At 43.2% G+C, this 14,286-nt stretch overlaps 4 protein-coding genes and 1 non-coding gene across 5 annotated transcripts; 4 read left to right on the forward strand and 1 right to left on the reverse strand.

Annotated features, from left to right (window-relative positions):
• Positions 1-606: 606 nt before the first annotated feature.
• Positions 607-4,503, forward strand: O0I10_012411 (uncharacterized protein; the record flags this gene model as incomplete). Its single annotated transcript, XM_058492340.1, has 13 exons — positions 607-709; positions 765-907; positions 974-1,188; positions 1,266-1,450; positions 1,519-2,060; positions 2,121-2,214; positions 2,281-2,522; positions 2,584-2,808; positions 2,872-2,946; positions 3,008-3,086; positions 3,150-4,350; positions 4,415-4,434; positions 4,490-4,503. The coding sequence occupies 13 exons, from the start codon at positions 607-609 to the stop codon at positions 4,501-4,503; spliced, it is 3,138 nt and encodes a 1,045-aa protein (XP_058336894.1).
• A 267-nt stretch (positions 4,504-4,770) lies between these two features.
• Positions 4,771-5,600, forward strand: O0I10_012412 (uncharacterized protein; the record flags this gene model as incomplete). The annotated part of the gene is made up of 4 exons (XM_058492341.1): positions 4,771-4,961; positions 5,021-5,214; positions 5,302-5,492; positions 5,574-5,600. The coding sequence occupies 4 exons, from the start codon at positions 4,771-4,773 to the stop codon at positions 5,598-5,600; spliced, it is 603 nt and encodes a 200-aa protein (XP_058336895.1).
• A 63-nt stretch (positions 5,601-5,663) lies between these two features.
• Positions 5,664-7,861, reverse strand: O0I10_012413 (uncharacterized protein; the record flags this gene model as incomplete). The annotated part of the gene is made up of 10 exons (XM_058492342.1): positions 5,664-5,884; positions 5,940-6,086; positions 6,148-6,293; positions 6,351-6,493; positions 6,553-6,687; positions 6,742-6,840; positions 6,901-7,255; positions 7,316-7,476; positions 7,535-7,713; positions 7,792-7,861. The coding sequence occupies 10 exons, from the start codon at positions 7,859-7,861 to the stop codon at positions 5,664-5,666; spliced, it is 1,656 nt and encodes a 551-aa protein (XP_058336896.1).
• A 640-nt stretch (positions 7,862-8,501) lies between these two features.
• O0I10_012414 lies at positions 8,502-8,574 on the forward strand. Its single transcript has one exon. It is a non-coding gene; the product is annotated as a tRNA-Ala (tRNA).
• Positions 8,575-12,610: 4,036 nt separating this feature from the next.
• Positions 12,611-14,167, forward strand: O0I10_012415 (uncharacterized protein; the record flags this gene model as incomplete). Its single annotated transcript, XM_058492343.1, has 6 exons — positions 12,611-13,071; positions 13,136-13,303; positions 13,362-13,482; positions 13,534-13,893; positions 13,955-14,023; positions 14,078-14,167. 6 exons carry the CDS (start codon positions 12,611-12,613, stop codon positions 14,165-14,167), a joined length of 1,269 nt encoding a protein of 422 aa, XP_058336897.1.
• Positions 14,168-14,286: the final 119 nt, after the last annotated feature.

The raw sequence follows: 14,286 nt of genomic DNA on the forward strand, positions 1-14,286 counted from the left end.
ACCTATACATACACACGCTATCTAGATAGATACCATGTTTCTCAGGGAGAAGCATTAATACAATTACTGCATGCACAAATCTATCCACAATTGCACTTTTTGGATCATTTTAGTTCTCCTATAGGGACACATTGATGCATTTCTTTATTTTGGATTTCATTGTTGGCATCATGGTGTTGAGTTGTAAGGACCTTTTTTCCATGAAACATATATAATGTCTCCCCCCCTCCCAACCCATGTCATCCATTTCTGGTAACATGTCAACAGGCACACACTTTACATGATTTTGCAGTAGGGTGGTTGCTTGGCGATTTAGGATTTAGGAGCAAAGGGGGATGATAATCTTGGCAATGAGCAAGTGATGGTTCGATATGCCGCCCTTCAAGTAGTGTATACGATACTCATGGAGGTAGATCGTCGGGATGGGTGACACCAAAATGCAAAAGTGCATGCCAAGGCACCGCAAAAAGCAAGCGTGTTGTATTAGCTGGCCTGAATTTCACTTGTTCGAACCACCACCTTCTCTCTCTCTCAGTCTTTCTTTTCTAAAACGCTACCCTTTCCTTTAACCCACCCACACTTTTCTCTTTACCCCCGTTCTTTACAATGTCCTATCTATCACCGGAAAAGGCCGAAAGTGAATTGACCCAGAGTATCAAAAAGGCTACCAGCATTGAGGAAAGTGCACCCAAACAAAAGCACGTTCGAAGTAAGCTTGTCATCCCCGGTTGTTCTCGACCCATTCAACTCACCATCTCGGTTAGAATGTATTGTCTACACCTGGGACCACCGTACGTCTGCTGTCATTTGGAACATTCTCAAGGTGCAGCCACTGCTATCCGACGAGGTGCAAACATTCAAGGCACTCATCACGGTGCACAAGATCATCAAGGACGGCCATCCCAATGTAAGACACATGTTGGCGACGAGTATATATGTATTTATTCGAATACTGATAATGGAACTATACTAGGTTATCAAAGATGCTCTCCGTGAAATAGGATGGTTGGAAGCTTGTGCAAGGAGTGTGATGGCTGATGGCATTCGTGGATATGGTACCTTGATCCGTAACTATGTCGATCTCTTGCTGTACAAGCTTCAGTATCATCGCCGACACCCCGAGTTCAATGGCAGCTTTGGATACGAGGAATACATTAGCTTGAAGAACATTGATGATCCAAATGAAGGGTAAGTAAGGTGGTGGTGGACATTATGCATGAACAATGAGGGAGGAGGATATTGATTCTTTGTGTCTTTGTGTATAGCTTTGAAACAATCAGCGAGTTGATGCAACTTCAAGATCGTATCGATACTTTCCAAAAGGTGGTTTTCTCCAGTTTCAACATGGCCAGCAACAACGAATGTCGTATTGCATCGCTTGTGCCTTTGGTGGAAGAGAGTTATGGCATCTACACATTTATTACCAGCATGTTACGCGCTATGCACAAACGTGAGTAATCTTGGATGGGATGGGATGATGATAATGGAAACAAGTATCTTATGTTGTGGATGAAATAGGTACGGGTGCGATGGATGCATTAGAACCATTACGTCAACGTTACAACCAACAGCATTATGGCCTTTTGCGATTTTATTCAGAATGCGCCAATCTCAGATATCTTACCAGCTTGATTGATGTACCAAGATTATCACAGGATCCCCCTTCTCTCATTGAAAGCGCTTCCACACCAACCCTTCCCAAACGCCCAACACCTGCATCCTCATCCCCAGCACCAGCACCATCCCCTGAACCCGTCGTTGATTTCTGGTCTGAACAACAAGCTAAGCAACAACGAGAATATGAAGAACAACAAAAGCAATTGGCTCAACAACGAGCTGCTGAACAAGAACGTATGCGCCAAATGCAATTACAGCAACAAAAGGAGTTTGAGGAACAACAACGATTGCTTGCTGAACGTGCACGTCAAGAGCAAGAGCAATTGATGCGTCAACAAATGTTGAGCCACCAGACTGGTCGTATCAATGAACTTGAAATGCAGCTGCTCAATTATCGTAATCAAGTCGAGCGGGATCAAATGCTCTTGGAACAATATGATCGTGTATGTAAAATATGACAAGAATGATGTCGATGATGATGACACTAATGTGCGTCAAAATAGCGAGTGAAAGCATTGGAAGAAGAACTTTCTCAAGTCAATGAGCACTTTCAACAACGAGATCAATCCAAGGATGAGCTTATTCGATCGCTTCAAAGTAAGGCTCTCTTTATTGGTATCATCCTCCTTTTTTGGTCCTAACATGCTGGATGAATGTCTATAGATGAGATCCAAATGTGGAAGAACAAGTATGAGGCTCTTGCCAAGCTCTACAGCCAGCTGCGTAAGGAACACATTGATTTGCTCAACAAGTACAAGCAACTTCAAGTGAAGGCCAACTCGGCCAATGAAGCTACCGAGAAGCTCGAGCGTATGCAAGCTGATATGCGTGCCAAGAATGTCGAGCTTGCTGATCTTATCCGTGAGCGTGATCGTGCAAGAAATGAATTGGCAAGAATTCAAACCGTAAGTAAAGATACAAGGTTGGCTCTCTATTGCATGCTAAATAGGTGTATGTTTGATACAGAATCAACGTGATGATATTGAACGTATGCAACGTGAACTCAATGATGCTCGTTCGCAAGCACAAGATGCTGGCAAATCCAAGGGTGCTGAAGTTAGTGCTCTTATCGCCAAGTTCAATCGTGAAAAGGCCGAGTTGGAAGCAAGTTTGGTCGAGAAGCAAGCTATTATTGATGAATTCCTCAAACAAATGGAAGAACAGCAAGGTGATGCCGATCGTATTCGCAGGGTAAGTAACTGCTACTATGATATTGACAAGTAATCAGCATACCAATGTTTGGATTGTTTGTAGGAGAAAGATGAAGAGATTGCTGTTCTCCAAGCTGGTATGGATGAATGCCTTCAACAATTGGCAGCTCTACAAGAGGTAACAAATGCATAGCTATGTGGACCAATGATGCCAATATCTAACACGATGCCTTTATTAGAATGACCGCCAAGAAGATTTGCAAGAGGAGGTCAACCGCTTGGAGAGGGAGCAAACCGAGAAACTCAACCAGATCCTTGGTAAATATTAAAGGCTCATGGATGACGTTGACATTGATGTATTAACTTTGTTTGTGATAATAGACAGCATCTTGACAACATGTGTACAAAAGATCAACGAAGGTGTTTACGAGCTTGAGACTCCAGGACAGCATGGCAACGAGAATGCGACACCTGAGTTGACCTTGTCAATGATTGAACGAGCCAGCATCATGTCTGTTGAATTCATGTCAGCTTTTAGCAAGTTCCTTGATGGCAGCAACAGCGGCGATCATACCGTTACCATTACTCGTGCACTCGAATTTGCCGATACTATTATTGATGTACTCCTCCATGCTAAAGGCATCACTCGTTTGGTTGTTGATGATGAGGATATTGAAGAAATCATCAAGCTTGCCCGTCAATCTGCCGAGTCGTGTATCCAATACTTTAGCGGTGTCATGTCATCCTATCTCAAGATGTTACCATCAGCACAACGACCTGAAGTGTTGATCCAGGGTGATATGCGTGTACAAGATTCCTTGACGAAGCTCTCGCAAAAGACGGAGGATTTGATTCTTACGGGCATGGATATCAACAAGCTTGAAGATGGTGAAATTGGTGATTTGGTTGAGCAAGAAATGAACAATGCCGCACGTGCTATTGAGGAAGCCACAGCCAAGATCCAAGCATTGATGCAACGTCCTAGCAACCCAGAGTTCTCAGCTACGGATATCCAAGTGCACAAGTTGATCTTGAATTCGGTGCTTGCCTTGACCAATGCTATTGGCAACTTGATAAAGTGTGCTACAGCTTCTCAGCAGGAAATTGTTGCCCAAGGTAGAGGCTCATCATCCAAGGCTGCCTTTTACAAAAAGCACAATCGTTGGACTGAAGGTCTTATCTCCGCTGCCAAGGCCGTTGGATTTGCTACCAACTTGCTTGTCGAAGCTGCTGATGGTGTTATTAGCAAGACACACTCGCTTGAGCAATTGATTGTCGCCTCCAATGAAGTATCAGCTGCAACAGCACAGCTTGTCGCTGCTTCACGTGTCAAGTCCACCTTCATGTCCCGTACACAAGAGCGTCTTGAGCTTGCAGCCAAGGCTGTCAAGGATGCTGCTGCTGAACTTGTTAAGCAAGTGCGCAACCTCGTTGCTAAAAAGGCAGAGAATGATGATCTCAACATTGACTTTAACAAATTATCGGTGCACGAGTTCAAGCGGAGGGAAATGGAGCAGCAAGTCAAGATCCTCAAATTGGATGCTGAGCTTACAAACGCACGCAGAGTTTTGGCAGAGATGAGGTAAGTTGGACTCGTATTTCATATATACAAAGCATCACTCATGTATCGATTTTTCTTTCCATAGACGAAGCGGATATCATACCGGTAAGTTTACCAAATCACAGCCAAACGAAGTTATTAACGATAATGTATCACATAGAGGAAACCGATTAGCGATATTTAGAAGATCAAAATATATAATATTATGTATGCATGTAGCAACGAAAACTCTTTTTTTTTCTTTTCCTTTAATGTTTGAGGATGGGTATCGTGTACCATTGTTCAGCATAGCGTGACATCATTTCAATGAGTGGTGAAGTGTGTGTGGGTGTGTGGGTGTATGATGATACGACGAGCGGTTCAACGATGACTCCGCGACGCCATCATCCTGTGTTTCAGCTCTCTTTTTCCTTCCCCTTTGCTCCTTTTCACCTTACTGTTATGCCCGGCTTTTATACCACTCTCGCTACAGGCGCGATCAGTCTTTTGAGCATTGTAGGCTTGTACATGCTATTCACCGGCACTGGTGAAGCCTTCAATGTCGGCAAGCTACTCGAAGACACATCACCCTATGCATGGGCAAGCACTGGTATGGGCTTGTGTATTGGTCTCTCGGTTGCAGGTGCTGCTTGGTAATGCAAAGAATCCGTTACGCGTCTTGTAGATGCAGCAAACTTATTTTATTCTATAGGGGTATCTACATTACAGGCTCGTCTCTCTTGGGTGGTGCTGTCAAGACACCTCGCATCCAATCTCGCAACCTCATTTCTATTATTTTCTGCGAAGTCGTCGCCATTTACGGTGTCATCATGACCATCGTCTATTCAGCAAAGCTCAACGATATTCCACCTGAACAGCTTTACTCTGCTTCCAACTACTTTACAGGTCAGCATTTGCGTTGTGTGTGTGTGTGTGTGTGTGTGTATGATATATGGACCCATGTGGAACTAACGCCTACTTGTTGGATAATAGGACACGCCATTTTCTGGGGTGGTCTCACTGTGGGTGTATGCAATCTTCTTTGTGGTGTCTGTGTTGGCATTACAGGTTCCAGTGCTGCTTTAGCAGATGCCCAGGATCCTCAGCTCTTTGTCAAGGTTTTGGTCGTTGAGATTTTCGGCTCAGTCTTGGGTCTCTTTGGTCTTATTGTGGGTCTTTTGACGGTAAGAAAAAAGGCAATCAACGATTGTTATATATGTATGCTAATGGGAATATGCAATATTTTTATTCTTTTTTCTCTATAGACTGGCAAGGCAGCAGATTTTCAATAATAGCCTCTACTTTTACGCATGAAAGAATACAACAATGACTTTTTTCGCATGAAAACTATATGATTACAATAATTCAATAAGGATCTTGGCACCGGCATTGTTCTCGCTGGCAGCTTGTTGAATGTCTTTCTTGTGTGGTTTCAAAAGCTTCTTCATTTTTGAGGATGTGGATGGTACTTCGGTCAATGCAACAATAACAAAGCTGCCAAAGTTGGTGGCATAGAATCCGACATGGGGCTTGATACGTTCAAGAAGTTGAGGTGCAAAGTCAAGAGGTTCAACAGCTGCATACCACAATGTTAATATCATACATGTTGCTTCATTGCCATGCCAGCTTACCCTTGTCATTGGTTTCTTCGGCACTGTCAGCCTTAACCATCGCCTTAATGACACGGTTACCAAAGCGATCTTGCATAATGTGGTTCTCCTTTTCAATATTTTCAGAAGCCAAGTCCAAGATGGCATTGATGGCTGCTGTCTTATCACCTAAAAAAGCATCTCTGAATGAACATCACATCCTTTTGTTGGCTTTACGAGTATATCTTACCTGTGGCATGCAACAAGATTTCCTGGACAACTTGGGAAGATAATTTCTCACGCATCAACACAGGGGCTTTCTTTGCAACAGTATCGATCAAGAGAGGCGATGCTTCATTCAAGATTTCCTTGGCTCTAACTTCGGGGTCCTTTTTGCTATTAACAGTGTAAGCGATCCATCTATCACGCATCTCACCGTTATCCTATCCTTACCTTTGACGAATAGCATCACCTTCATTCATTTGTCGAACAGTCTCGGGAGAAAAGTACTTTGTGTTGCGACCAGCAAGGATGTACAAAAACACGCGACGTCCAAACTTGTCGGCGAAAAGATCAGTGGCATTCTTGCATAATTCCTATACCACCAAGCATTAGCCAACCATGTCATAACGCATCCATATCACTCGACACTCACGTTGATGACAGCCTTGTTGATCAACACCGTATCATCCATCACATCCAACAGGCGAATCAAGACCAAGTGGCCATATTCATCTTGGGCAATCTTGACAAGATATTGCTTGAAGTTTTTGACAATGGCTTTACGATCCTATAATAAAGCATAAGTTTTTCTTCACATCTCTTACAAAGTCAATCATTTTACCTTGGGAGAAGCGTATGAAATGCAAATCATGGCTACCTTGGCTCCTTCACGAGTGTGCAAAATCTCTTGAAGATTGTCTCTAATATGGGCCATCATATTCTACAAACATCCTAATAAGCATCCTTGCATGTTGATTTGGAATGATCCCTCAGCACATACCTCACGATCCTTGGCATCTGCATATGTCAAATACTGCAACAATGCCTTGTGGACGATACTGTGTACGATGGTACCCTTATCTGTGCATCCAATCAAGGTCTCGGACATGAATTTGAGAACCGTATCCTTCTTCTCTGGGAGCGATTCCAATAAGCCTTCGAGCGTCTTTGCACCACCACCACGATTGAAAAGAGTCATCTCAGGACCATAAAACTCGGCCAAAAGCTCATTGCGTTGCGTGGCATTGGAATATTGAGCATAGAATGTCTCGACAACAGTGGAAGCGTCTTTGTGGCGAATCAATTTTCTGACATGTGTACGGAATTCAGACAAGACTTGATCTCGTTGCTTGGGACTACAAAAAGATGACATTAATACAATCATACATCCACTTTACAGCCATGGTCACACATACCAATATTCAAGTGCCTTGAGAACAATGAACTTGCCATACATAGACTTAGCGAGCTCCTCAAAATGACCATTCAACTCGGATACGATTTGATTTCGTTGTTCAGAATTGCCCTTCTTGAGACAGGTTTGGATGATACGAGAAGCATCGTGCTTGAAAATGACCTATTATCCCAATAGACTATTAAGCAACTTGCTGGATCGCTGTTCTCTTGTACCGTACCTCTTTGACATGGCCGGCGATCAAAGCCATGATCTGGCTCATGAGGTCCTTGGTTTCCTCTTTGCTAATGTCACCACGTCGAAGCGTCTCCCAGATCTTTTTGGTCTTTGTCATCATATCAAACTTGGGATCCTGCGCCTTACGCTCGAGCTTCAACGCCTTTTGCTGCTGGTGCGATCCTGTATTTCATTCGTTAGCTTTTCGACACATCGCTCAGTAGCACCACTCGATCGCCACTCGATCGCCACTCGATTTACCACTCTTGCTCTTTTTGTTGGTATCATTGCCGTCTGCTTGACTTGTTGCCTTGCGTTTCAAGCCTGCCATGGTTATAAAGAAGGTGCTGAAAGAGAAAATTAAGCAGGCTTTTTTTTCTTGTGGAGCAATTGCATGTTCGGTAAAGTAGTCACAGACTTTTTGCATTAATGCACATGCACCATCCAAGTCAGTTACCATTCTCGCTAGTCACCCCTTATGCATTACTTTGATATCAACATGATTCACAACATGTCTTCCTATGATAATGTTCGAATACTAATAAAATACCACCATCAGCTTGCAATTTACTATACTGCTATATATAACAAAAAGGTATTATCACATATCACTCCGGGATTCACCTATGTTTGTGATATCTCTTATCATTGGAAACCTTTATTCTATGATGCATGCGATGCGAATAGGTAATTGCTATATACTCGATAGCTGAGATTTATGGCATGTGCCATTCTGAACCGCTGTTGCCGAAAAAATTGCAAACACCCCTCCCTTCTCCGCTCAATTGAATCATCACCTCCCCTTTGACATCAAATTGCTAAACAATGACCTCCCCAAAATGCTCTCGGCTTTTTGTAATCGATGATGGCACATCTCCGCTACATGGTACAATTTTTTTCGTGGCGATTCAAATACCTTCTAAATCGGGAAGGTGACCCGCCCTTTTATTACTTCGTGATTCAAAAATCAAGGGGATGTAGCTCAAATGGTAGAGCGCTCGCTTAGCATGCGAGAGGTACCGCGATCGATGCGCGGCTTCTCCATTCCAGATCATTATCTGATCGATTGGTCCAATACAGGATCATTCGGTTCATTTTTGTTGCCATTTGTTATGGTCACGTGACATTTAACTTGGTACTTGATCATGTATCTCTTTTTTTTGGCTGACGGTCTGTAACAGAAGTGCAACAACAGCACCGCTCTTATCTACATGAGCGTGTTATATGCTATCCCCATAAAACTATAAGATAGGCGTGTTTGATCATCCACTCATCGAGACGATGATTGATTGACAACATACCCATGTCCTCCTCTGATCTTCTATAAGATATCAGTTGTCGATGGTGCATGCCTTTAGGTCTAATATTGTAAGGCGGTAGATCCATTTATCAGTTCAATCAATCATGGCCTTCTTTTTGTATGACCACAACTCCCACGCCCATGCACATATAAACAAGGCTGTTGTCACCAACATCGCTACACACATCTCTTTCGTCTTTTTGATTGCATGTATAACGCCTCCAAGAGGCCGTCGTTGGTAAGTGTCAAAGGAAGCCTTTATGTTATATACCACATATACATCATGTATTGATCCTTGTTGCACATCATGTATAGCTTTTTCATTTCTTTATTGCTCGTTGTTGTCTCGTGGTGTTTGATGCTGTCGTTGATAGAAATTCATGGTACGTGCGAATAACCATCTTACACTTTCCTTTCCATTTGTATATTGATGAGTTTGCGTAGCGAGGCATCTTGGAAGAGGCGCATACTTAGAATGGAGCAAGCACTTTGTGCTGTTCCAACGAGCAGAAAAAGGCGATCCCAGTCTCACTCTGAGCCTACGAGTGTTAACCACATTCAGCAAGCATTATCGCAATTAACAAGAATGCAGGTTTACCCCGTAAGTAGGCTAATAAGAAATGCAACAAGAATGCTGGGCTCCCACGTAAGTATAAATTTCACAAGGGATTTGGAAAAATGGAACGATGTATTGACCAAGTAACATAGCTAACGCCTCCCTATACACATTGTGAAGAGGCTTGGTGGATCCCACCTGCTTGGCAGGCGCAAACGACCACGAGTTGCGCCGTGTCGCGGGACATTCCGATCAATCCAATACAGTTTTCAAAGCGTATACCAATCGAGGAGGAAGCATCGATATGACAACCCTGATCCTTGAAGGAATTGTAAGAAAGCAATTCGGGCATCAGCTACTTGATACGCCTTATGAATTTCGATTGGAGAAATTGTCGCTACTCAAGAAGTTAACCAAGGACGAGATAGATGGACTCAAAAAAACGATGATTCTTATAAGGAGTTCGACAAAGCCGTTAAACAAGCAACGAGTGATGATCAGAGGATAACTGCACTAGCCAATGTAGCAAGGCAATCTTAGTCTGAGAATGAGTTGGGGACCTTTGTTGGTGACATAGAATAAAAACTCATGATCGAGCTGATAAAAGTGGTCAGTTGCATACATGATGAAACCAATAAACCGAGACGTTTTTATTTAATAGCTGCGGTATTAGGTAGTTCATGGATCTATCTATGCTTTTGTCTATCACCCAAGACATCCCCTTATTTGGATTGAGATCCCATATTTGACTTTGATATCATTGTAACCTTTATTGTATTCGAGGAGCGAAAACGATAGTACGTATTGAGAACTTGATGCAAGTGGTCACCACGATAGATATCCTTGAGGAACTCCTTCATGAAGGTGACCTCGAACCGATCCTTCTGGTTAGTGTTGATGTGTTTGATCAAGCCATTGTACCTTTCAAAACTGAACAACCAATAGCCATACACAGGCCCAAAGTCAAGGATGGTTTCTAGCAAATGGCCATGGAGATGTATGTTAGGTGAGATAAAAATCCCTCCCATACAACTGAACACAACCATTGCAGAATTCCATTAACAAGCCGTGTGCTTTATAGGCATCTTGGACTGTAATAGTTGGCAGGCAAATCAATCGTACAGCATCAACAAACTTCCACCAGTTGTCGTAAAGATCGGAATCGAGCCTGCCATACAAAGGATTGGAGACAAGGCAATGGTCCAGATGCGCCTATATGCAACATGTATAAGCAAGGACAATACAATGCAACCATCAACCCAACGTACCACTCATCGGATGTCCAGCCTGAGAAGTTCGTTTCAGTACGACCACTCGCCCACTGATAACCAGGAGGAACCTTGAGATGCTGAAGCCTTGTTGCAGCTCATCTACCAAAGGGCGAAGGGCACATGAGGACTTTGCATGACACCAACAAGGATCGCACTCACCTTTTTGAACCTGCAATGTCGAGGAAGATTGTTGATCGTCAAGTGCATTGCGAGTTGTGGATATTCGACATTTGCGTAGAGTGATTATAAAAGGCTGTTTGGTGGAAGAGAAGCGAGGAACAATGGAACTCAAACAATGAGCCTGTTTTAGGCGTCTTCAGGAAAATCCCCGATCTCTATTGCAAAGTTAGCTAATAGCACCTACCGAATCAATAAAGTGGATCATTGAACTCGTTACGCTCACCAAAACTATGTTGAGTTAGTATCTAGCTCTAATATCTGCTGCACAATCGAACGGATGTTTTTTTATATGAAACCAATAGCTAGGCTATCTATGCTACTATCAAGTGAGCAGGATTGGAATGCGACCAACACCAACGGGTCCACATGATATATAAACAAACTATGTGGTGTATGAAATTTGAAGCGTTGATTGATTTGAGGCATATACAGGTAGAATGCTCATAACAACCATTCTACAAAGTACACCGTTTACATGGAATTGCGCTGAGAAAACGAGGGGTTATGGAGGAAATGGCACGCGCACTGATGAATCCAATGGCATAATCAGCTCCATGTCAGGCACTTTGCATGTTGCATAAATCTTGTGCTACCTTAGCAAGAAAACGTGGTTCAAACGTATATAGACACATTCGTCCACCCTATATGAATATTCTTTGCTAACGATAGAAGGAACACAAGATCTCGGCATGATAGCAGATACAGAAGGGTGTTTGTCGACATGAAGCATGTAATCACTCGTAGCACCTATAGCACCGTTCCAAGATCATTAAAGGTACCCTCACCACCCATCATTTTGATCTTTACAGCTGGATACCAACAAGAAGCCTTTTTCAAGTGACATAGTCTTACGTCGAGGCACGTGCGCAATTGACCATGAGCAAGATCCTTTCGAGCATGATGAAGCGAATATTGACCATGTACCATTCGATGATTAAAGATGCTTTTCGGTAGTCACGCATTAACGTGGTCAAACTCTGGAGCACTCAATTACTAGTCATCGTCACAATAGCGGCATGATATCATTTGCTAATGACGTCTCATAATAGTTTATCGAGAAAAAGTACCGTGGATCAGCACCTAGTATCATGGAAGATAGCTAATGAAGAGCGCAAGGCATCTATTCTCAGCAAGAGTCAATGAGCATTCTCGATGCCTCGGACCGTTGTCCACTTTCAATATCGACAATGCTTTTCTTGAGTTGAAAAGCAAGGATCAACCTGCATGTGAGCCTACAAAGGTCAACTACAAAAGCACGCGGGTCGATATTGGCACTTCCCTTCTTCCTTTAAGATGATGCTTGATGCTGTTATTAGAGCACGACGTAAAAGAGTAAGCCAAGGAACATTGTTATTAGAGGTATAATATACTAGCTATTATACTACAATGCTGCAAGGATCAGAGACTATTATGTTGAGAAAAGGTGCAAGAGATTTATAAAAAGCTATAGAAATGAGCCTAAAGAGAGCATGGTTTATGTCAATAGTCGCAATGACAATTACTCGCGGTAACCAAGCGAACCCCACCCCAAACGGTACTTACCAATTTTCTCGTAACCAATGGTGTCCCAATGTCAGCGAGTCGTTTCAAGTAGCTTGTAGAAGTGGCATCACCAATTACCATCTACCAATTAATCGTCCATGCACTCCAACTACTAGGATGATGGTCGTGGCTCACAATTGACGGAGTAGGTGATACTGCATGAGTTCAGCCACTAAGTTTCTCAGCGCCGCTTCATCCCGCATATCCAGGTTCTTTTTCCTCGATCGATCAATGGCACATCAGCAATGGCAAGGTAGCCGTTCATACTATCCAGCATGGAGCGATCAATACAACAACCAGCAGCAACCCTATCAGTATAGCCATTCGCAGCAAGATCAGTATGACCCGTCATATCCTTACTATTATCCCCCACAACAACAGCACGCACAAGAGCAGTATCCTTATACACCAACAACCTCACAACCACCACCCCATGCTTCAGTGATCCATCGACTCCATGAACAGACACAACAACAGCAGGCTCTTGGAGCACTCGCTGCTGCTTCCATTACAACCGCATTGCAAGGTGGTCAAAGCAACAACACCATGTGGTACTCGCACCAACAGCCGGCTCAGGCTTATACCCAACAACAACAACAACAACATCATCATCATTATCCACCACAACGTGCTATGGTTGCTTACAATGACCTTGAACCTTCACCAGCACCTTCACCTCCACGTCCTCAAGGGTATGTTTATCAAATGAAAGGTTGTTGTACTTGCAGGGAGTCTCACCAATCTCGAATCATGCAGGTCGTTTTGCTGTAATCGATGGTACCGAACACAGGCAGCAAAGGAACAGCATGAGCGAAACCATATCCAATGCACAATGTGCAGCTTTTCAGGCATCAAGGCTGTGATGGAGGAACACATGGAGGTTGAGCATGGGCAGATACCACCTGAAGGAAGTTCGAGGAAAAAGTAAGTACATCAAAAGATACGTCATTAGATGATTGTTCGTATCTAAACAACTTTGCAGAAACAAGCCTGATGGTATTGTACCACCCAATGCACCCAAGATCACCACACCCGAGGAATTGGCAGCATGGATTGAGGCACGTAAACGAAATTGGCCAACCAAAGCAAACATTGAACGCAAGGTAAGGATTGGATCGTTTTATGTAAACGAATGCTAAGTGTCATTGCCATAGCAACGCGAGCAAGCGGATCGTGCTGCACGTGGTCAGCTCCCCAAAGAAAGTGACAAAAAGAGGAAGCGCAAGGATGATGGAAATGTTGACAGTAACAAGGTTCCCAAAATGGAAAGCATGAATGTATTGGGTGCTTATGGATCAGACGACGACGACAACGACGATGATGACGACGAGAGTGATAGCGACGCCAGTGTGGATATTGAACGTGATGCTGTGACAGCCAAGGATCCCACATCCATGGGCAAGATTGCTCTTCCTAGTGAACAAAAACCACGTTCGGGACCAAGGTGCCGATTCTTTGCTCGAGGAAATTGTAGGCATGGAAACAAGTGTCGCTATGTGCATGAAAAGCCAACAGTAAGTTTCAATTTGAAAAGAAAGGATATGGAATGAGTGATTCACCTTGACACAGCAGCAGCAACAACAGAATACCAAACGCACTCAGCCAGCTCCCATGGAAGAAAAACGACCCAACTTGTTACGGATGGTAAGCTCAAGGGACAATGATGATGAAACATTGCTGATACCTCCCTCTTTTTAGCTTCTTGCCAAGGAGATCAAGGAAGAGCAGAATGTCATTTTACAATGCTTCCGTCATATAGTTGATAATCAGTTTTTCGGTCGCTCTTAATTTCAATGTGTATAAACAGCTTTAGAGATACTATTTTTAAAAAGTGGTTGTATTATACAGTTGGTTGGTTTGCTTTGGTGAGATATATCCTATACAAAAGGCAGGGGGAAAGGAAAAGA

This window comes from Lichtheimia ornata (genome assembly GCF_029851405.1).
Source record: "Lichtheimia ornata isolate CBS 291.66 chromosome Unknown scaffold00126, whole genome shotgun sequence".
NCBI classification, from domain to species: Eukaryota; Fungi; Mucoromycota; class Mucoromycetes; order Mucorales; family Lichtheimiaceae; genus Lichtheimia; species Lichtheimia ornata.